Source organism: Polypterus senegalus, chromosome 3, assembly GCF_016835505.1.
Source record: "Polypterus senegalus isolate Bchr_013 chromosome 3, ASM1683550v1, whole genome shotgun sequence".
In the NCBI taxonomy this organism is placed as follows: Eukaryota; Metazoa; Chordata; class Cladistia; order Polypteriformes; family Polypteridae; genus Polypterus; species Polypterus senegalus.
This window is the reverse complement of record NC_053156.1, coordinates 179269686-179294334: the sequence shown is the minus strand read 5'-3', so window position 1 is coordinate 179294334 and position 24649 is coordinate 179269686. Positions and strand designations below refer to the sequence as shown.

At 41.7% G+C, this 24649-nt stretch overlaps 1 protein-coding gene across 2 annotated transcripts in view; it reads right to left on the bottom strand.

The window, feature by feature from the left end:
- LOC120525717 (calpain-1 catalytic subunit-like) overlaps window positions 1-24649 on the bottom strand; it is a 166597-nt gene that overhangs the window by 65018 nt on the left and 76930 nt on the right. For both annotated transcript variants that reach the window (XM_039748254.1, XM_039748255.1), the window contains 2 exons: window positions 15836-15969; window positions 13701-13875 (listed from right to left, as the gene is read on the bottom strand). In XM_039748254.1, coding sequence (XP_039604188.1) covers window positions 13701-13875; window positions 15836-15969 — 309 coding nt within the window. The remainder of the gene's footprint in view (window positions 1-13700; window positions 13876-15835; window positions 15970-24649) is intronic.

The window sequence follows — 24649 nt, the reverse complement described above, 5'->3', positions numbered from 1 at the left end:
GATACAACTTGGAAACCTATTAAAGCTACAGTATATATTACAACTTAACAACATTCATATACAGTACTCTACAAAAACATATGGTCTTAAATGCCATTACCTACACATCACACTTGTTACAATTAATTTTGTATGTATTCTACGATTTAAATAATACGTAGTAAAAAATTTAGGATATAAAATTATATAGAAATTAAATTATATGTGACTGTGTACCATTATAATCAAAAGCATCAAATGCAACAAGACAGTGAATTTTTTAAACAAAAAACAAACCAATCCAAATGTAACAAACAGACAGAAATACTGTAAAAGCCTACTTATCCACTGGACACTTATACATACAGTAAGTGGATGCTTTGATTGTGTAATGGAGGGTCTTGCTCACCTGCTCATGTCAGAAAAGACAGTACTCCCAAATGCTGCTGAACCCCAGACCTAATAATGCCCAAAACAGTCACGAGTTTAAATAATGGATTTTTAATCCACCGAGCACTTTTCCAATGAAGCACAGCCAATGATCAATGCAAACAGTGACATTTTTTCTCTCCTTCTACCTCCTTTCATACTGGACCTGGAATGGCTTCCAGTGACTGAGCATGATATGTGGGGAGCACTTGCAGGTTTTATTTGAGATCCAGGGAAGTCCTCACCCGATAGTACAATCTTGCAGGGACCCTAAAAGGATTGCACTGATGGACTCATGCTCCCATAAACCCTTGTGGTTGTCCAAGCTGGGTAGCGTCCAGTGGACCACCACCACCTAATGTATGTGGGATAGAACTTCTCCTGGCCCCTGGCATCTGCTCATCATACCCTGGTACCTTCCATCTTGGCGGGAGGTCATGCCATCTGTCCTCCATGGCACTCACAACAGATACAAGTAAATCTACCATTTTCACCTTGTTCTTCAGTTGTACAACATGCCCAACAGACAAGCTTTTACCATAAACATGATGTTCCTCCTGACTCAGCCTATATTTAACAGGGAGCAACCTTCAAATTCTGAGATACATTACTTCAGAGTCAATCACACCCCTAAAAATGTTACACTAGCCTCTAGTGGCCCATTAAGACACTTCTTATCCTGCTTCATTAGAACGTTAAGTACATATTCTGCTGGCCACAGTTATCTTTTCAGAAGCATTTTTATGTTTCACTGCCCTATTAAAATATCAGACATCTGGATCAATCTGCCTGTCTCTATCAGATCAGTTTCCCATCTATATCTTACAGAATTCACTTGCTGTCATTTGCTGGCTAAAATGATTTCAGCAGGCCTTTCTCTCTCTCTCTCACACACACACACACACACACACTTATTCATGTACTCTGGAAACAATTAAATCTGGGGACTCTCGCAAAAATATTATTACAAATTGATAACAGGCCATTCAGTCCAACATAGTTTAGCAATCCTATCCATCTAATTTCAGAAAAATAACATTGAGTCATTGAGTTCTGAGGGATGTTAAAGTCCTACTGTCTACCACAAAACTTGGTGATTTATTCAATGTGTCTGTTTTTTTTGTGTGACAAATGCTTTTTAACATTTGAGTGAAATTTGTCTTTAATAAATTTCCATTTGTGTCTGTGGTATTGTTAAAGAGCTCATTTAAAATTAAAAGCCAAGATCCACCGTTCAAATTATTTTCAAAAATGTAAAAACTTATGTCATGACCTCCAGCCACCATAAAAAACCTCACACTGTTCCATTCCACCTCAACTAGTGTGGCGCTAAGGTGTCATCCGTTGCATGGCTAAACTCGGGTCCTAATCTGGATCCTGAGTTGGTTTCTCGTGTGGTGGGTGCGGCAATGCGCTGTATCAGTGTGTGCTCCTAACCTCTCTCTCTCTCTCTCTAAATGTCCATTTATGTAAACTGAAAAGGTTCAAATATGTCAATCTTTCCTGATAGCTCACATCTTGCTGTCCTGGTATCCACTGTGAATATATATCTGCCTATGCCTCAGTCTAAACATCATACACTCTCCATCAGGTGACTCCACTGGGGTTGATCAGACCCCAGCAAGTGATCAGAAGACTAGCTACTCTGACCCCATGTCTCTCCTCTCCAGAGCCACAGCTGAGTCTGCTGCTTCGATGGTGCTATGGATGCCACTCTTCTTCCTCTCTCCTTTGATACTCAAACTGCTAAAGGTTCTAAACAAAGAATGAGCCTCAATCACCTGCAATCGACCTCCACTGGGAGACACCTAGCTCTCCATCCCAACTGCTAACATATAATGACCAGTTCTGCATTCTTTGAGAGTTTCCTTTCAAAGGTTTAGTTCAAACAATCTTCCCTTGGAACTGTTAGCTCCAGAAGCACGACTTGCTTGGTGGATTCAGACAACAAGACTATGTCTGGTTGCAGGGTGGTGGCTGCAATGAGGGTGAAGAACTTCAGCTGCTATCCAAGTTCCACAAATAACTGCCAATGAATTAGTGATGCCATGATGCCTGCAGATGATGATTTGGTGGCATTTGGCTGATCTCCAGCTCTGACAAAGGCGATGGTCTTCTTAGAGGGTCAGCACCACTTCACCCACACAAGTCGTGTGCCGATTGCTTTAGCGATGGCCTTCAAGACATGATCATGCCTCCATCGATACCTTCCCTCTCCAAGTGCCCTTATACAGCTTCAGAGGATGTGTGCTAAGGTTCATCACTTGGAACAAAGTGGCATGCTGGTGACTGTGCTATCCCCAGATTTTCAGATCTGACAGGCTTGGTAGCATGCCATATACTGCCTGGATGAGAAGTCCAATGCAGACTTGGCTTTCTAGAGCTCAGACCAATTCACTTTCTTTTTAACCGCATTTTCCCATGTTAGTCCAATTGCCCTGCTGCTTCATTCCCACAGCCTTGCAGGATCTCATGTACTTCACTGCTGCTCTCACCTCTGGTGCTCTTCCTTCTTTTTGGTTTTATCTGATCAGGGAGTTGGAAAGGATCCTAATCCATCTTGGCCTCAAGTGACCACTCCGACCAGCCTCTTGTCTCGCAGCCTTGCCTCTGCTTCCTCAACCGTATCCTCTGCCCTTTACTTCCTGCCAGTCCTCACTTGGATCCCTGCATTGGCCACCATCGGATCACATGAGTCTCTGTACTGTATAACTTCTTTGGCTCTTGATAATTTAAATTCTTCCTTCAAAAATTTGAAGGGTAGTTGCAGTTTGTTGCTACGATAGAATGCGATGCTGCTTAGGCTCTTTGGCAGCCCCAACCATCTCCTGAAGTGGCGGTTGACATTTCTCTCCAAGGCCTCAACAGTTGAAAGTGGGACTGTGTAGACATGGAGAAGCCACAGAATTCTGGGTAAAATGCCGTGCTAGTAGATCTAGACTTTGAACTTCCCTGATAGGCCAGATTTGTCCATGGCTTTCAGCCAGTCTTCCAACTCAGTACGAGTTTACTTGATGGATGCTGTGCCCCTCAGTGAGCTGTCAAAAACTTTGCCCAAGCTCTTGACTGGCTTCTCTGTGATGGTTGGGATGGCTGTGCCTGCAATGGTAAACCAAAATTTATCCACAACCTTGCCGTTTCTCAGCACCATGAATCTTGATTTGACTGGTTTGAAATGCATCCTTACCCACTCCACCGGCTTTTCCATCCCCTTCAAAATCCACCAGGAGCCTGGGACCAATTCTTTGGTGTCTGGTGTCTGTCATGTCATCCATTATTATCCTATGGGTGGTTGCCTTTGAGCGGATTTCATTCTAGGCCCTCTGCACTCTGGCTCAGCAGACTTGGTGAGGATGTTCATGGCTAGAGAAAATGCTGTCACATTGATAGTTCACCTTGTAATGATGCCAGTCTCTACCTTGTGCCAGCTTGATGTTATTCCTCCTGAAGAGACAACCATCCTGCAATTGTTGTAATAATTTGTGAAGAGTTATTGAATCCTGCTGGGGACATGATGTTTTGTCAATGAAGGCTGCACTAGCTTGTATGGAATAGTGTCATAAGTATAAGTAAAGTTGAGCCACAGCACACCCAGGTTACTTCTATTCTCTTTGGCCTCCATGATGAGCTCTGTCACCATTTTTGTGTGTTCCAGACAGCCTGACATCCCTAAAATGCCACCCTTCTTGACTGATGTATCGATGTAGGTGTTATTTGTCAGGTAGGTGCACAATCTCTTGGCAATAGCGCTTTGTTCACACATGGCAGGGAGATGATGTAGAACTGGTCTATCTGGGTGGAGTTCTCCTTCGTTGAGATTCGCACCCATTCAGCTACTCTCCATTAATCTGGGATTTTTTCTTCTCCAGAAGACCCACAGAATTTTCCACAAATGTAACAAGACTTTGGGACAACTGTTGTACACTTTGTATGAAGTGCCAGTTGGTCCTGGAGCAGAGTTTGCCCTTTCTTTGCAGATGATCTCTTTGACCACCTTTAGCTGCATGTCTGACAGGTCAAACTGCATTTCCAGATAAGGGATTGTATTAAGATGTTGCACTCTGTCAACTCCTGCTCTCTTTCTGGGTTGTTGTATGTCTGCCTCAGATGTTGGTTTATCTCTTCCTGCAAGCAGACCAACTTCCCACTGCGCTTTTGCCCTAGCAGCTCCTTGGTGAACTTAAAGGGGTTGGCAATAAAGGCTACACGTTTTTGGGCCCTTTCACGCCAAAGTCATAATGTCACTTCACCTGACAGAGGACCCTGATCTTTTTGCAAAGGATATGCATCAGCTGGGCCAAGCCAATGCACTCCTCCTGCCCTGCCTCTTTGTACTGGATTTTCAGTACATTTCCTGCCTGATGTTGGGGATCCTTACTGTTCTATGATTGCTTATGTAGGGTATTCCAGAGCCTTTTTCTCCTCCTCTTTGAACCGCTTCATGGCTAAGCTGAAAGTATGGTGGTCATGCTTTATAGCTTCCCATTGGCCTTTCCCTTCACTGTTGTCTCCAGAATATTTCAACATCATCATCAAACTGCTTCCAAGGTGTTGTCATGTTTGCTGCAGGTCATTTGATCCATCTCCTGCTGGACTTAATGCTAGAGGGGTTGGTTTGCAACACTTGAAGGTTCCAGACACTGTGGGGTAACTCTGGGCCTGGCTCATCCTGCATCTCACCAGGTTGGACGCCTGTGCATTGTGCAGCTACTTCATCTTTGCTTGGTGGATCTTCAAGCCATGATTATTCTTGCAGACTTTGCCATATACACATTGCCTGCTCATAATCATTTGTTTGTTGCCTGGGCTTGCTGCCGTTGTATCCATCCAACTTTGGTGCTCATCCTCCCACCTCAGGCACCCCTAGGGGTATCTTTTCTTTGGGTTTGCTGTAGCTTTGTTGGGGGGAGTCCTCATGGAGTACACAGATTGGGTTTCTAGCCAATTCTGCCCCGTTCAGTAAAGTCACTTTCTCTAGCACTGATATGTCTTTTTTTTTGTAGCCTGGAAACAAAAACTACAGAAAGTACTCCAGATGTGATCTCACCAGTGTGGTAAATATAGTTCAAGAATAACTTCATTGACATTCTGTTAGCCTTCTAATACTGTCTGTGCAACGTCCTGATGTACACAGTAATGAATTAACTCTTAGATCCTTTTTAGATTTTCAAATTTAAGTCCTTCCACTACATAATCAAATCTAACAAATATGCCTAAGCCCATATTCTGTCCAATTACCTCTGTAATCATATAGCTGATTCCAGACTATCTGGCATTCTGTCTTCTTTGTTATCTTCAAAATAGACCAGCATGTTATTTATATTCTTATGCAGATTATTTATGTATATTAAAAAGAGTGAGAGACCAATACTGATCCTTGAAGGACACACTTTTAACATAACCATAACCGTATGCGTTTCAGTGTTTGGGACAATTCTGCACCCATCTAGACTGTGCACCTTGAACTTTCACTTTTGTAGTTTGATTTCTAGTCTCTCATGTGGTACCTTATTAAAACTTTTTGAAAATCAAGATAAATATCATATGGTCTTCCCTGATCATGTCTTTTGTTATTTCCCCATCGAATTCCAGCACATTAATGAAACATAAATCACCTCTCCAACCCACATCTTAACCCACATTGATTGTTCACTAGTTCATCCATTCTGGCAATGTGTTACTTCATATATGTATTGATGATTATTCTATTAATTTGCATGATGCAAGTTAAGCTTACTGGCCTACGGTTACCCACAGAATAAGCTATTTCTTTACAATCATGGCATATATAAATTTGCCACATGAAATTGAGTTATAAAGTCGAGCATATTTTATAAATTTAAAAAAATAAATAGCCTTCTCTTTAATTTTACAACAGAGCTAATGGGTGCCAGGGTCCAATTGTGAAAGAAAGCCTTAAAACTTTCTGAATATTTCCATCAAAAATGTTATTCAGTATCGATAGTCTTGAGATTACAAACATATTGCAAAATGGTGTGCAAATGTCATTTTAATAAGAAAAAAAGCATAACATAAAACATTGTTGTGAGATTCATCGTCTGCATCCACAGCAAATTTCAGGGCCAGAGGCATGTATTCACCTTGGGAAGTCATTGCCAAGTGTCGTTACAGACATTAAATGCTGATGCCTATATATAAATTGCTGTCTGTTCTGTAGACAACTGGACAATAATAAGTGAAAAAAGTCACATGATCACTCAGTCTTTCACTATACAGAACTTTATTTTGCTATTTCACATATAGATATTTCCTGCTGTTGCTGGCTTAATATATGTGAGTGCTTCAGTGCGAGAACATTTTGCACACTCGTAGCATGCAATCAAGTGGCAAAACTGAATGGGTGTTATAGGTATACATTCATCTATTCAACCACCTTCCTGACCCATTCATATCAATTCATATTCATATCAAGGGCAGCATCCCATGGCAGCTGCAGCCTTTCCCAGTAAGTATCAGGCACAAAGTGGGAACAATCCTTGGACAGGGCACCATTCCATCACGACAAACAGACACAACAAACACACATATACACACACAGGCCAATTTAACAACCCCAATTCACCTAAGTTTAATACAAATACTTTAGCATTTGCAGTTTGGTCTGCATAGGGTTTGAGTGCTCCCCATATATTTACGGATTAATTGGTATTAGTGTAATGTAATCGATTGATTCTTTTATTACAATATCTTCAGCAAAAGTGACTCAACATGCATTAAATAAATTGATAATTAGTTTGTGGTGCTTTAATCTGCTCCATCACAAACACTGCTTTTTTAATTTCTGAGATTTTTTTGTGTGTTTACGCACAATATGCCATGGAAAGGTGTGAAAATACAATGCAATGTTATCAGTTCAGTTCAGATTTATTGCTATTTGTATAAAGTACCCCTAGTACTTTCCTTCTCGTGGTGGAGGGGTTTGTGTGTCCCAATGATCCTAAAAGGTGTGTTGTCCTGGGTATTCACCCCTGTTAGGTACACCCGAGTGAAACTGGTCCAAGGTGATGAACCAGAAAAAGTGTGGTTCAGCTAACCCTTATGGACAGTTTTACCAAGGAACTAGTATACTCACCCAGAAAAGGAAAACCAGGGCCCTGTCCTGCTGAAAAGGTTGGTTAAGTGGATGGGATGGGATGAAATGGAATGGAATAGAGTAGAATGTGTCCTCTCTAGTGGACAAAACAACCCGAGGCAGTACAGGAGGTAGGGAGGTACCATGTAGATATAGTAAGGCTCACCTCACTTCATAGCCCTCTGGAACCAAACTCCTGGAAAGGGGCTATTCCTGTATGGAACCAATGCTCTTCATAAGCTGTATGGATAGAAAATGGAGTACAGGTTGTCCAGTTTGGTGACCTTAGGATCGCATTCATGCTTTTTGCAAATTATGTAGTCCTGTTGGCTTCATTGGGCTGTGTCCTCAGATGCGCACTGGGGTGGTTTACAGCCATGTGTGAGGAGGCCAGTATGAGGATCAGCACTTCCCCATCTGAGGTTATGGTTCTCAGATGGAAAAAGGGGGAAGTACCCTCTCCAAGTTGGGGATAAAGTGCTGCCTCAAGCAGAGGAGTTTGAATATATTGGGGTCTTATAAGTGACGGAAGAAAGGAGCAAGAAATCAATGGGCAAATCAGAGCAGTGTCTGCAATCATGCAGACATTGTACTGGCCAGTTGTTGTGAAGTGAAAGCTGGGCCAAATGGCAAAGCTCTTCCTGATTTACCAGTCTGTCTGCGTGCCTGCCATAACCTTTGGTTATTAGCATTGGCTAGTGTCAAAAGTAACTAGATTGCAGATAGAAGTAGCAAAAATTTGCTTTCTTCTCAGGGTGTCAGGTCTCAGGCTTAGAGATAGGGTATGGAGTGGAGACTTTCAAGAGGAACTCAAAGCAGATCAGGAGGTATCATAACTCTACTCATAGTGCCTATTATAAAAAGCATGCAAGAATGTATCTTTGCCTCAAGAAAATAGTACCCACAATTTGGAATAAAATTTATTATTTCTACTTTACTTTTTTGTCACAAGCAAGACTCGGAAATTTAAAAAGCATATTTTCTTAAACTGAAAATGTTTCTACTAAATTTTAAGGCTTTTTTCACAGTGGGAACCAGGTACCCACAAGCTACAATATAAAATACAAGAGCAGGCTTGTTATTTTAAAATTCATAAAATATGCTTCATTTTAGAATGGAATTTCATGTAGCAAATATAGTATATCCTATTGTTATGAAGAAATAAATTTGACTCAAAAAGTGCTGAACTTATCCTTAAAGTTAGCCTGATCACACTTTTTATATAACTAGTGAAATTAAAGATGGCTAACTCATGAATTCCTATCCTTTTTTTCTAGTTTTTTTTTGGTTGGTGCCTTCTGTTAAATGAAAACATGTCCATTCTGCTTGGCAGACTTTGCTGCTCTAAGCTATAATCATCGTCCTTCCATTATCCAACCTGCTATATCCTAACTACAGGGTCACGGGGGTCTGCTGGAGCCAATCCCAGCCAACACAGGGCACAAGGCAGGAAACAAACCCCGGGCAGGGCGCGCACACCCACACACCAAGCACACACTAGGGACAATTTAGGATCACCAATGCACCTAATCTGCATGTCTTTGGACTGTGGGAGGAAACCCACGCAGACACAGGGAGAACATGCAAACTCCACGCAGAGAGGACCCAGGAAGTGAACCCAAGTCAGCTATAATCATCTGCTAAAAAATACAGTTGCTCAGAGAATGATTCAGGACAACCTCAGCTTTATTAGCGCAGTAAGATCTATGGAAATGAATCAAGAGCTCACATGTGAGAACTCGGTATCAACAGTGATTTTCATGTCATGAGCTCATTAATTAGTGTTCTGTTTAATTAAATTTTTATTTACCCCTCCTTGAGCCATCACCTTATCGTGGTGGAGGGGTTTGCGTGTTCCAATGATCCTAGGAGCTATGTTGTCTGGGGCTTTATGCCCCTGGTAGGGCCACCCAAGACAAACTGTTCCTAGGTGAGGGATGAGACAAAGAATGGTTCAACTCCTCCAATGAAAAATAAAAACTGTGGACGACGTTTTCCCTTGTCCGGACGCGGGTCACCGGGGCCCCCCTCTGGAGCCAGGCCTGGGGGTGGGGCTCGATGGCGAGCACCTGGTGGCCGGGCCTGCACCCATGGGGCTCGGCGGGCACAGCCGAAGAGGTAACGTGGGTCCTCCTCCCATGGGCTCACCACCTATGGGAGGGGCCAAGGAGGTTGGGTGCAGTGTGAGTTGGGTGGTGGCGGAGGGGGGACCTTGGCGGTCTGATCCTCGGCTACAGAAACTGGCTCTTGGGGTGGAATGTCACCCCTCTGAAGGGAAGGAGCCTGAGCTAGTGCGCGAGGTTGAGAGGTTCCGGCTAGATATAGTCGGACTCACTTCGACGCACAGCTTGGACTCTGGAACCAATCTCCTTGAGAGGGGCTGGACTCTCTACCACTCTGGAGTTTCCCCCGGTGAGAGGCGCCGAGCAGGTGTGGGCATACTTATTGCCCCCCGACTTGGAGCCTGTGCATTGGGGTTTACCCGGTGGACGAGAGGGTGGCCTCCCTCCGCCTTTGGGTGGGGGGGAAGGGTCCTGACTGTTTTTGTGTGTATGCGCCGAACAGCAGTTTGGAGTATCCACCCTTTTTGGAGTCTCTGGAGGGGTGCTAGAGGGCATACCTTCTGGGGATTCCCTCGTTTTGCTGGGAGACTTCAATGCTCACGTGGGCAATGACAGTGAGACCTGGAAGGGCGTGATTGGGAGGAATGGCCCCCCCGATCTGAACCCGAGCGGTGTTTTGTTATTGGACTTCTGTGCTCGCCACGGATTGTCCATAACGAACACCATGTTCAAGCATAAGGGTGTTCATATGTGCACTTGGCACCAGGACACCCTAGGCCTCAGTATGATGATCGACTTTGTGGTTGTGTCGTCGGACTTGCGGCCATATGTCTTGGACACTCGGGTGAAGAGAGGGGCGGAGCTGTCAACTGATCACCACCTGGTGGTGAGTTGGCTTCGATGGTGGGGGAAGATGCCGGTCAGACCTGGTAGGCCCAAAGCGTGTTGTGAGGGTCTGCTGGGAACGGCTGGCAGAGTCCCCTGTCAGAAGTAGCTTCAACTCCCACCCCCGGCAGAACCTCAACCACGTCCCGAGGGAGGTGGGGACATTGAGTCGAATGGGCCATGTTCCGTGCCTCTATTGTTGAGGCGGCTGACCGGAGCTGTGGGCAAGGTGGTGGTGCCTGTCGGCGGCAATCCCCAACCCGTTGGTGGACACCGGCGGTGAGGGATGCCGTCAAGCTGAAGAAGGAGTCCTATAGGACTTTTTTGTCCTGTGGGTCTCTGGAGGCAGCTGATAGGTACCGGCAGGCCAAGCGGAATGCGGCTTCGGTTGTTGCTGAGGCAAAAACTCGGGCATGGGAGGAGTTTGAGAGGCCATGGAGAACGACTTTCGGACGGCTTCGAGGAGATTCTGGTCCACCGTCCGGCGTCTCAGGAGGGGGAAGCAGTGCAGTGTCAACACTGTATATGGTGGGGATGGTGCGCTGCTGACCTCGACTCGGGACGTTGTGGGTGGTGGGGAGTACTTCGAAGACCTCCTCAATCCCACTAACATGCCTTCCGATGAGGAAGCAGAGCCTGGGGACTCTGAGGTGGACTCTCCCATCTCTGGGACTGAAGTCACCGAGGTGGTCAAAAAATTCCTTGGTGGCAGGGCCCGGGGTGGATGAGATCGCCGAGTTCCTTAAGGCTCTGGATGTTGTAGGACTGTCTTGGTTGACACGTCTCTGCAACATCGCATGGACATCGGGGACAGTGCCTCTGGATTGGCAGACCGGGGTGGGGATCCCCCTCTTTAAAAAGGGGGACTGGAGGGTGTGTTCCCACTATAGAGGGATCACACTCCTCAGCCTCCCTGATAAGAGCTGTTCGGTCCCTGTACAACCTGTGTCAGAGCTTGGTCCGCATTGCCGGCAGTAAGTCGAGCCCGTTTCCAGTGAGAGTTGGACTCTCTAGGCGCAGCCAGGGTGTTGAAGGGGTCCGGTTTGGTGGAATCAGGATTGGGTCACTGCTTTTTGCAGATGATGTTGTCCTGTTTGCTTCATCAGGCCGTGATCTTCAGCTCTCTCTGGAGCGGTTCGCAGCTGAGTGTGAAGCGGCTGGGATGAGAATCAGCACCTCCAAATCCGAGACCATGGTCCTCAGCCGGAAAAGGGTGGAGTGCCCTCTATGGGTTGGGGGGGAGATCCTGCTCCAAGTGGAGGAGTTTAAGTATCTCGGGGTCTTGTTCACGAGTGAGGGAAGAATGGACCATGAGATTGACAGGCGGATCGGTGCGGCATCTGCAGTGATGCGGGCTCTGCATCGGTCTGTCGTGGTGAAAAAAGAGCTGAGCCGTAAGGCAAAGCTCTCAATTTACCAGTCGATCTACGTTCCTACCCTCACCTATGGTCATGAGCTATGGGTAGGGACCGAAAGAACGAGATTGCGAATACAAGCGGGTGAAATGAGTTTCCTTCACAGGGTGTCTGGGCTTTCCCTTAGAGATAGGGTGAGGAGCTCAGTCATCTGGGAGGGGCTCAGAGTAGAGCCGCTGCTCCTCCACATCGAGAGGAGTCAGATGAGGTGGCTCGGGCATCTGATCAGGATTCCTCCTGGACGCCTCCCTGGTGAGGTGTTCCGGGCACGTCCAACCGGTAGGAGGCCCGGGGAAGACCAGGACACGCTGGAGGGACTATGTCTCCCGGCTGGCCTGGGAAGCATGGGATTCTCCCAGAAGAGCTGGAAGAAGTGGCCGGGGAGAGGGAAGTCTGGGCTTCTCTGCTTAAGCTGCTACCCCCGCGACCCGACCTCGGATAAGCGGAAGAGGATGGATGGATGGATGGATGGATGGATAAAATATTTAGTTATTTGTGTTAATAATCTTTAAAATAATTTTTCATTATATCATTATGCCTCCATTTTGTGCATTGTTTTCCATGAGCACTGACATATTGTTGATAGTGATTGCAGCTGCTGATGAGTAAGGCAGGATCAAGCCTGGGTCAAACATGTGCCGAAACAAATCTCTCAGTCCAAAAGTTTGCCTTAAAAGATTCAGTGAAAATTCAAAACAAACAGCCCACACAAGAATAAAGAAAGAAGGTTGTTACACACATAGAATAAAAGGCAAAAAAAAAGGAAAAATTTCTTTTCTCTAAACTTAGCTTTTCTTACCAAACTAAAGTTGTTTCTATACTTAAAGATGATTTACTTCACCTTCGGTACGCTCTTAACGTACAGCACTGCACGTTCAATAGAGCATGTTAACTTTCATACTGTTGGGCACGTTAAGGCATGGTTTAAAATAGTGTGCCCTCTATGCTATACTCTCGACAGGGCAGGTCACTAACTGAGACTAATCTATAGTCAGAGAGACAAGAAATAGTTAAAATATACCAATTAAACTTGTGGGGGTTGTAAGGACCTCCCATAAACTATGCACCAATATATAGGCGAACATTTAATATGACTTAAATAACTAGCAAATGGCTCTTAAAGTAATGATGTCACCAATATAAAAGATGGTGTGATGAAAAGGAAGTTTATAATCTGAACCTTGAATTCAAACAAAGGAAAGACTGAGGAAAATACTAGCTCTTTACTACTAAAAGCATAGTTTTTGTTAAAGAATTACAGATTCACCACTTACCTCCCTTGATAACAATTTCTAATTTTGCTTTTTTATGGAAGTTCACCCAATCAGTTGACACCTGACTATTCTATGGGTATAATTTCATACATTTTTGCTTAAACCGTTGCCACCATGGAGAAAAAAAGGAATAAAACTACCAAGCAGAGTACGCTATCACATGAGACATTCCTGTTAGTCATACTTGTGACAAGAAAACAATTAAAGACAGTTGTGTTTTTCTGCTTTCAAAGCAGTAACCAAAAATTACCTGCAGCACACCATCCGGGTGCTGATAACAATGAAATTCAAGTACTGTATAGTTTATGTTAATGGCACAATGAAGATAACCATAACTGCTTAGAAAGAGTATTCCCTAATCAATGACCTTGGGTTTCTATTTGATTCTGTATGCACTAGTACTTCATCTAATGTCCCGGACACATAGACTATTCAGAAATTGTGTTTGAACAAAGCATTTACTATGTGTAAAGTAGTTTTAAAAGTTATTGCATAAATACAATGCAGTAAATAAGAAAGGAAATAACCATTCTATTCTAATAAAGACACTAATTGCTCTTACCCCAGGAGGAGTTCCACATGCCATTAATGCATTTTTTTTGTAAGCTCGTCTAAATATATTCCACATATCAGGTGGAGGATCACACAGAGTAAAATTAAAGTGTATGCCACCAGTAAAGTCCATCAGTGCTTCAGAAACACAACCAGAATTCATGTCAGCATAGGATCCACATAGTCTAAAAATTAAAACAGAAGCAAAACAATATATAAAATATCTTAAAAGCAAGAGTTATCTGATTTACAGCTTGCTCATAAAATACTGCCAAGTAGATTCTAACTAAGACTAGATTTTAATCTTTACCCACATAACCCTTAATCTTATCAAATTAAATTAATTTATATAAATAGCTAAAAACTAAGGGTTGAAAGTCATAATTCAGTCATTCAAAATGGAACAGAAGTAACATTCAAACACTGTAACTTCTGGTGATCCAAAGATAGCTTAGAATGTAGACATGTTTTTGAGTAATAGTACAGTGTGTTTTTCCTAAAAAGGAAGTGAGTGAGTTATAGCAAAAATCAGTGTTAACAAACCATCTTTAAGTATCTTGTATATTCTCTACAAATATGTACCTGGGTACTCCAGTTTTCCTCTCTAATACCTGCTTTGTACATGTTAGGCTGAAAGCATCTCTAAACTAGTAGGACAGGAACGACTATGTACAAATACTGTAGTGTGTCCTGTGACAGACTGCCATGTCTGGGAGAGGTTAATACCTTGGGCTTAAAGCTGCAAAAATATGTTTCTGCTCCCAATTGAGAGATCATTTCCATTTTAATAATAGTTAAACATGAACAGATTTAATCTATAGGAAAGGCTATTCAATTTGATTGAGTCCACTTCAATAATGCATTTAGAAAATAAAGATCAATCTAGTTCAGATTTTTACTAACACTTCAAATTACAATGGAAATATTATATTATAATATTGGTGCCTCAACACTCAAGTGAGTCATAAATGTTTTCTCTCCATTTTATACATATCAGCAGAGAATGATCCACCTGCAGGCTGCTGTCAGAAAGAGTGAAATTAACCTATTGAAACACACTCCAAAAACAGAGCATGTGAATACACTCTGGGACACCCCAGCATATCTGATTATGCTTCAGCAAAGTAAGGTAGCTTATAACTCCCATGCTCTCTATAGAGTTTAACTTATCGAAATGACATATTAAACAAGATTCTTGAATGTATTTTTCATTATAAGGAAACAAGTGAAAAAAGTTGTCTAAAAGCAAAGTAACTTATTAGGGTTTTGATACCTTAACACTGACAAATTAATCCAATTTACATTTATATAATGCTATACATAGTTGAGCATTCACTTGGATGAAGCAATGGCAGTCATTTCGTGCCAGAAACCTCACCACACATCAGGTGTATGTACAAAGAAGTCTAAGTAATTTACATTTTCCTTTTATTTCTTCCAGGAAGTTGGTCTAAAATTTCCTTGTTAGTATTGAATGTTTCTAATGATTTCACAGCATAAATATCACTAATTATACATTTAAGAATTTATTAGAACATAAGAGGTTTAGCAAATAAGAAAAGACAGCATACACCAGGACAATTAAACAATACTTTAGTTCAATTATTATTCTTTATGAATAAACTGAACACCTCCTATATTACATGATTGATTTCAGCTATTATGTCATAACAGTGCAGCAAATCCAGCATCATTTGAACTTGATAATTACTGTACTATTCATTATGGACAACTAACAATTGCCAAGAAACTAAAATCAAAAAGTACTCGTCTAACATTATGCTTAATGCCACTGACGAATCTATGAATACAAACTATAACTCCCTCCATCACAGTCTTCCCTTTGGCAACTCTAAGTATTCCAAGTACTACAGTTTTCCCCTCGTCCACAAAAACATGGGTAGTAACTTAACTGTCAGTTCAAAAGTCTGGCACATTGATATTGAATTGGATCTTCTATGATAACCTCCCCTATTAGATTCTTAATATTACTCTTGTCAGAACAGTATTGTAACATTCTCGTATTTTAATAGTCAACGTACTTTTACAGATAAATGACATTTCCAATTCTTACATTTTCTACTTTAAAAAAATAAGAAAGAGTAAAACTGCTGTGCATTTTCCAAATACTCCTACCATACTTACTTTGCATATGCTTTTTCTAGTAAAGCTGGCCAAAATTCATTTCCATTTGCAGGCGCCACAGACAAGTATTTGTTATCAAGTATAGGGAGTTTATCATCTATGACCACATCTACCCACTTCCCAAACTGCCAAAACTGAAAAAGAACACAAACACACAAATTCACTTGCTTTGTAGGAACTTACAAACACATTAAGATGTTAATTAAGGTCAGTTTTTTATCAACACAGGTTTACACAGAATTAATTTGGTTATATATCAATGTTCAAGTTGTGGAACAAGCACTAACCTTATGGATATTTCCATATGCACATTCATTTTCTAACCTACTTATGTAGTTTAGAATTTTGTGAAACAGGCACCTACACCAGGAACAACAAAGGAACCATTTGCACATGTATAGGCTTCCAGCCCTAGACACACACAAAGTTGTAATCTGTTTCACACCATGTAATTTAGTCTTTTCATTTAATCTAAATTGTAGATAGTTTGGACGTGGGACGAAATTTCAAGTAGACGCAATAACGTTTAAACTCCATGCAGACAGTGCTCAGTCAGAAATGATTGCTTTAAGTATTTGGGAATAGAAATATTGATTGGGACCCCAGTGTAGCCATGCAACAGGTGACACCTCAGCACCACACTAGTTCAGATAGAATGGAACCAGTGTGAGATTTTTTATGGTGGCTGGAGTGCCAATTCTGCCACCAACCCCTAAGTTTTTCCCTGCGGGTTGGAGGGCCTACATGCAGGGCTGGATGCAGATTAACGTCATACCCAGGACATAGCAATTGTAGGTTAAGGGCCTTACTCAAGGGCCCAATGAAGTAGAGTCACTTTTGGCGTTTACAGGATTGGAACCGGCAACCTTCCAATTGCCAATTCAGATCCCTAGCCTCAGAGCCACCACTCTGCAATATTGTTATTATTATATAATAATAATGAAATATTATTCTCTGTTAATTAGATTTCTATCTCAAATCTTTGTCATGTCTTTACAAATATCAAATCCTCAATCCAGTCATGCATAAAATACAAATGTCTTTTCAATCTTCTTTGGGCAATGTGAAGATGAATGTTGTTCCCAACAAGGTTATTATAGTTTTGCCTTTTCACATTAGTTATTTCTATATTATTTCTTATCATACTTGGAAATTCAGTTTAGTTTTGGTTTTCCTTCATCATTTATTTTTAGTTTTAATTTAGTTTTTATTTCACAAAGACATTTTTATTTTTATATATACTAGTTTCAGTTTTAGTAATTATGATATCGTTAAAGAGCTACCATGGAGTTTAGTTTTGTGTCACAATCAGACAGAACTGTACACTTAATGGCTTTAGATATATTTTATCCTTACTGCTCTACAGCTTACTACACTACATGGTTTATTATCTGGTTTTGCATTAGTCTGATAAAAACAAACATAATCAAAATCGGACAATGAGTATGAAAATGTTATACAATTTTATCATTTTTAAAATATTATCTATCTATTATCTATCATTTGTGCTGAACAAATGTGCACTGACTGTTGGCATGTATCATCTTTTCCTTTTCTTCCTTGAATTTTAAGGTTTTTAACTCTAAATGTCTACAACACAACATTTCCTGCTCCAAGACAATGTGCTTACAATTAATGCCTTCAATACTGTATTATAAACCTCCCATACTAGGTTTTGTTATTTTCTACCACCTACATTGATCTCTAATTCCATCTCAGCCACATACAATTTATAGACAGAATTTTGCCACCTGCAGGCCTGAAAAGATACCAAAAATCAGAAAATAAATTATACAATGTTCTGACAGGTGTGAGGAAGAACAGGACTCTTAGGCTTGAATCTGTGTGTAGACCTCACCTAGCTATAGTGAGGGAAACAAAGAAAAACAAGCATGTAGTGTCAATGTTAAGGGTAGTGAGACTTGAACAGCCCATGCATAAGAACAGTAAACCCTTAATGAGCAGAGTAAGAGCAGGTAATAGGAGTATGGACAGCTCCAAAATGACAGAAACAGCATCTGAAATTAGGAGCAATATATACATTCTCTAAACTCACTTATCCAGAGCAGGATCATGGGAAACCTGGAGCCTATCCCAGTAGCTTTGGATGCAAAGCAGGAATAATCGCTGGACAGGGTGCCAACCTCTTGCATCAGTACTATATACAGTATATTGTATATGCAATATGAACAAAATGGCTGATGTTAAGAACCAAAAGAGTATGATATTTAAAGAGAGAGAAAAAAACTGAACAGAGAGACACAAATATTTTTAAACATAATTCTGCCACTGGATTATTTTTACAATATCAGGTATTTTGAGCTGTGTATGTAAACCTATAAAAGATAACTTAATAAATACAGAATAAATACAAAAACACATTAGTAGGTTTTATTTTTCACAAGTTAGCAAGCTCTCTTCACCCAAATACCTGTAGTTCAGTAGAGACATTGGCACCTCAGGAATTTTACAATGTATCGCTTCGTTATTAAACAACCTTTTTAAAGCAAAAGTGATTGATCAGCAACAATTGCTGATTTTGCATGTTGACGTTTTCAGTCTCTCGATCAGTGCTGTTTTATTTTCAAAAAGGATTTTTCCTGTGCAAAGTGGTAGGTGAACTTGAAGCGTTTGAATTAAATCTTGGTAATGGACATCAGACTCATAAGCAGCTTGGAATTTGTCTTAATGTGTGCTGCTGTATTAATTGCTATGGACATACTGTATCTTGGACTCAGTCAAAAGTATAGCTAACATGCTGTCATTTACGAACAGACTGAAATTCTGTAAGGGATTATCTGTATCTAATACTTCTCTCTTAATCCGTGGAGATCCATTGAACAACAGCTTTGAAAGTTGCTCACGACATTCAAAGCAGTATCATCACCTAGATGTGCTTCACCAACACTTGAACCAGAATTTATCATGCTGTCACTATCAGCTCTCGAAGAACTGTCACTATTATCCCATGTTAAATTGCTTTCTTCATCACACGCATTATGCACCCATATTCAGCTTGCACTATCGCCGCAAATGATGCATGAACACTCGCCCTCCTTCTCCAGCCGCCGTTCACTGGATAAATATATGTCGTCAGCTCATGGTGGGTGACTTTCAGTTTCAGGGTTAAAAGTTACAAGGGTTAAAGACTAACAGCAGGAATATTTATTTAAAAACCAAATATGGAATTTTTATTAATATATTTTGATTCATTTTTTGGGACCTCTGCAGACCAGATTAGCCCTTGCATAACTCCAATTATTACAAAAACTAAAAATATTTTTAGCAAATTATTTTATTTCAGTTAGTCTTTTCAGCTACTTTAATCATTTTGTTTAGTTTTAGTTTTTCATTTTGGTTTTGTTAATTATTTTATTTCAGTTTACAAAAATGTTTTTTTTTTATTAATAGTTTCAGTTTTGATTTTGGTTTTCACTAACTATATACTGTAATAACCTTGGTTCCCATGCTTAATTCCATGATTCCTCGACCCCTCTCCCTTCTTTCTGGTCAGTGGTTCGCTCTCTGCTCTCTAGTTTTATTTGGAATGGGACAACACAACACCCAGAGTGAAACATGTTGTTTTAATTGGGGATAAGTGTGATGGAATTGTCTCACTTTTAGAATTAGAATTTTACCAGTGTTCTTGTGTGTTTTGTTCAGTTTGGAGCTAATTAAACCCTTCAATCTCCCCAGCCTGGTACCCATATCAAGTCTGCAATCGTGCTTCCCTATAACTTGAATTAAATTTTATGTACCAGTTTTAATCTTTGAAGTGCAAGCTTTACCTGTGACCCATTTTGACATAAGATAGTCTGTTCTCTGGGATAAACCAGAACGGAAATTAGTCGATGTAACCAAAACAATTTTACACTTAAGATTTATAGTGTAAAGCATAAGTAGCTTGTATAAGCTTTATAGTCTTTTTGATAGCACAATTAGACTTTTGAATAATGAGGTCGCCAGTATAGTCCATGGGTACCTGTAAAGTTCCCCATTTGTATGATAGGGATGAAGGTGATCACATCTCCATGGATACAGTTAAGTGTATGCCCACTCTATAGGTAAAGTCAGGTTTGTGGAAAAAAATATGTGAAAGGTCTGCAGACTAGGAGCTGATAAATGTGAGTCATACTACAGGAGTGAAAAAATATAAATACTAGGAAATATCATTTAAAATAATGTTGTATTCCACCATCTTGACATGATATGTAAAGGATATTTGAACATTTCACACAGGAGAAGAGAAATCAATTCACACTGGATATTTAATTATTTTGAAAGTAGTGGCTGGCTTTTTCCATCAAACATAGGTATTATGTTTGAAATAAATGACTATGGTTGAAATGAAAAAGAATAGAATTAAAGCAAAACATACACAATCAATTGTAAACAGGCCTCCCAATTAAAATGCAATCTGTACACAAACGGAAGTCAATACACAACCCCTGCAGAGTAAACATTTGAACCTGATATATCTACACAACTGAAAATGCCAAATCACTATTTACTTTCCTTGTTTCATATATTTACAAAATAAAAACGTTATCCTTAAAAATTTGAGTGGCATGCATTATATGTAAATAGGGTTGGGCTTTGTTTAGATTTTATCGATTCCAGATCTGATTCCGATTCTGCTTATTGATTCTGGTTCTTATTGAGTCTCGGTTCTGATTCTAATATGGTTAAAAAAATGATCAAAACATTTCAATAACAAAAAACTGTCTTTATTCTAATAAAGAGTTCAAGTTAAAGTTTTACAACAAAGGTTACTTGAAACAGTAAAACAAATACATGATGTTTCAAGATAATTATAAAATAACATTTTTTCAACCTAAATATCGCAAATACACAAAGTAAAAAGTGTGTGCATGCTTGCAGCAATAAAGTAAAGAGTTTGTGTTCTAGGCATATTGTGTCTCCAGCAGTGGAGAAAAACCTTTCACTAGGAGCAGAAGAAGTCTGCACACACAAATACAAAAAAGCCAGCTCTGATAGCAAAGGACATGTAGTTCTTTTAGTCTACCACCAGGCAGCAGGGTCTTCTGATGTAATTGTTGGGGGCATTTGCTGAAAAATCTTCACCTCTCTCTCAGCCTGGTCCTCAATGGACATGGTTCTTTTGGCTACATTTTTTACTCTGAGGTAAAACACGTCAGTATCAAAAAGAGAATTCCAATGCATTTTCATGTCAAGTATTAAGAGAGTGTAGAAGCAGATCTATGACATCTGTAAACTTTAAACTGACAATGCATTGAGAATTAAGAATAACATGCAGTCTTAACATAATGTAGTTATATATTGAGACATAAGCCTTTATGTTTTGTAACAAATTTTGATCTGTAAATTGTATATAATACAACGCTAGAAAAAGAGGTTATATGTTAGTGAGATTCTCTTTACAAAGGGTAAATAATATGAACTTACTTAGAAGCTGTTACTTCTCCAGGAGCACAGTCTTTGCTATATATGTCCTATTTATCCAGTCAACCACACTTTAAATCTTGGATATCCAGTTTGCTATGATGCCACTGAGTATGCACTTTGTGCCCCATGATTATGTGAGTAGGCAAAGCAGCCTAGTTTTATGAACTGTAACTGTTTTGTTGCCACATCCATATTAGCCTCATTATCAATAGTGACAGATGTATGCATGCATACAAGGAATTTGACTCCAGTTTTGGTGACTCTCCAATGATAAGTTACATAATTTACAACAGTTAATCACACCTGAGATTAAAAATAAAAATAAAAAAACACAAGGCAGAGAATGCAAATATATAGTGCAGACTATAGCTCAATACAAGAAATGCTGAAATAAACACAAAGTATTAACAATATGTGAACAGTATTGCAAGACCCTGGGAGGCCTAGGGGATGAAACTAACCATTTGGGAGCTTAGTGGCCTGTGGGGAAAAAACTTTTCTTGTATCTGTTTGTTTTGTAGAATATTAATCCATAACACCTGGTTGTGAGGGGTCAGTAATGATTTTCCTAGCCCATTTCATGACTCTGGAATAATACAGTCCCGAGTCGAGGTCGGGACGTTGTGGGTCGGTGGGAGGAGTACTTCGAAGACCTCCTCAATCCCACTAACATGCCTTCCAATGAGGAAGCAGAGCCTGGGGACTCTGAGGTGGGCTCTCCCATCTCTGGAACTGAAGTCACCGCGGTGGTCAAAAAACTCCTTGGTGGCAGGGCCCCGGGGGTGGATGAGATACGCCCGGAGTTCCTTAAGGCTCTGGATGTTGTAGGACTGTCTTGGTTGACACGTCTCTGCAACATCGCATGGACATCGGGGACAGTGCCTCTGGATTGGCAGACCGGGGTGGTGATCCCCCTCTTTAAAAAGGGGGACCGGAGGGTGTGTTCCAACTATAGAGAGATCACACTCCTCAGCCTCCCTGGAAAAGTCTATTCGGGGGTTCTGGAGAGGAGGGTCCGTCCGATAGTCGAACCTCGGATTCAGGAGGAACAGTGTGGTTTTTGTCCTGGTCGCGGAACAGTGGACCAGCTCTTCACCCTTAGCAGAGTTCTGGAGGGTGCATGGGAGTTTGCCCGACCGGTCTACATGTGTTTCGTGGACTTGGAAAAGGCATTCGACCGTGTCCCTCGGGGAATCCTGTGTGGGGTGCTCCGGGAGTATGGGGTACCGGACCCCCTGATAAGAGCTGTTCGGTCTCTGTACAACCGGTGTCAGAGCTTGGTCCGCATTGCTGGCAGTAAGTCGAGCCCGTTTCCAGTGAGAGTTGGACTCCGCCAGGGCTGCCCTTTGTCACCGATTCTGTTCATAACTTTTATGGACAGAATTTCTAGCGCAGCCAGGGTGTTGAAGGGGTCGGTTTGGTGGACTCAGGATTGGGTCACTGCTTTTTGCAGATGATGTTGTCCTGTTTGCTTCATCAGGCCGTGATCTTCAGCTCTCTCTGGATCGGTTCGCAGCTGAGTGTGAAGCGGCTGGGATGAGAATCAGCACCTCCAAATCCAAGAGCATGGTCCTCAGCGGAAAAGGGTGGAGTGCCCTCTCAGGGTTGGGGGAGAGATCCTGCCCCAAGTGGAGGAGTTCAAGTATCTCGGGGTCTTGTTCACGAGTGAGGGAAGAATGGAGCGTGAGATCGACAGGCGGATCGGTGCGGCATCCGCAGTGATGCGGGCTCTGCATCGGTCTGTCGTGGTGAAAAAGGAGCTGAGCCGTAAGGCAAAGCTCTCAATTTACCAGTCGATCTACCTTCCTACCCTCACCTATGGTCATGAGCTATGGGTAGTGACCGAAAGAACGAGATCGCGAATACAAGCGGCTGAAATGGGCTTTCCCTTAAAGATAGGGTGAGAAGCTCAGTCATCCGGGAGGGGCTCAGAGTAGAGCCGCTGCTCCTCCGCATCGAGAGGAGTCAGATGAGGTGGCTCGGGCATCTGATCAGGATGCCTCCTGGACGCCTCCCTGGTGAGGTGTTCCGGCACGTCCAACCGGGAGGAGGCCCCGGGGAAGACCCAGGACACGCTGGAGGGACTATGTCTCCCGGCTGGCCTGGGAACGCCTTGGGATTCTCCGGAAGAGCTGGAAGAAGTGGCCGGGGAGGGGGAAGTCTGGGCCTCTCTGCTTAAGCTGCTGCCCCCGCGACCCGACCTCGGATAAGCGGAAGAGAATGGATGGATGGATGGATGGATGGAATAATACAGGTCCTGTAAGGTGGGCAGACAGGCACCAATGATATTTTCAGCAGACCTGATTATTCAATGTAGCCTGTTTTTTTCATGTTTAGTAACTGATCCAAACCACACTGTTATGGATGAGCTATGTAAGAACAGACTTAATGACTGCTGTGTAAAACTGAATCAGCAGCTCCTGTGGAGGGTTAAACTTCGTCAGCTGTCGCAGGAAGCAAATTCGCTGTTGTGCCCGTTTTATAATGGATCCTACATAGGTCTCCCATTTCAAATTCCGGGAGATTATACATCCCAGAAATGTGAAGGTTTCTGCAACTTTCACGACGGTATTAAGTATGGAGAGAGAGGATAATACTGTGGGACCTCTCCTAAAATCCACTGTCATCTCCACAGTTGTGAGAGTGTTTAGCTCCAGTTTGTTACAACTACACCAAAGGGCCAACAGTTGACTACAACAAAGGGCCAACTGCTCAACTTCCCATCTGTATGCAGAGTCGTCACCATTCCTGATGAGTCCAATGATGATTGTGCATTCTGCATATTTGATAAGTTTGACAGAGGGTGCACTTAGAGCTGCAGTCATTAGTGCAGAGGGAAAAGAGCAGTGGGGAGAGCACACATCCCTGGGAGCTCCCATGTTGATCATACAATAGCTATATGTGAGTTTCCCCAGTATCACCTGCTGTTTGCTGTTGGTCAGGAAATTGGTGATCCATTGACAGGTGGAGGGAAGGATCCTACTTACTTTATTGGATATGCCACATTCCTGCAGAATACCACTGATTTCCTCAGCTGCCACTGGTCCTGTTTGTGCTTTATAAACTGCTTTTGTTTTAAGAACTTTCTGTCTCATTTTGCCTTCAGTGATGTAATGTGCTGTCACTGTGATATAATGATCTTGAGAAATATGTGCCCAGATGCGGCTGGTTAAAGCTGCTTTGCTAACATCACTGAGCTCTGATATTAGTTTTGACTTCTCTGCCTCATATCCAAAAAGTCACCAAATGATTAGACAAAACATATTTAGAAGGGGGAGAGTACTTTGGTTTTAAGGCCTTTGTCATTTCCCTACAAATAAAATTTCAAAATAACACTAAAATTGGCTACAAGTACAACTGCCAAATTATAGTTTATTATACTTTTCA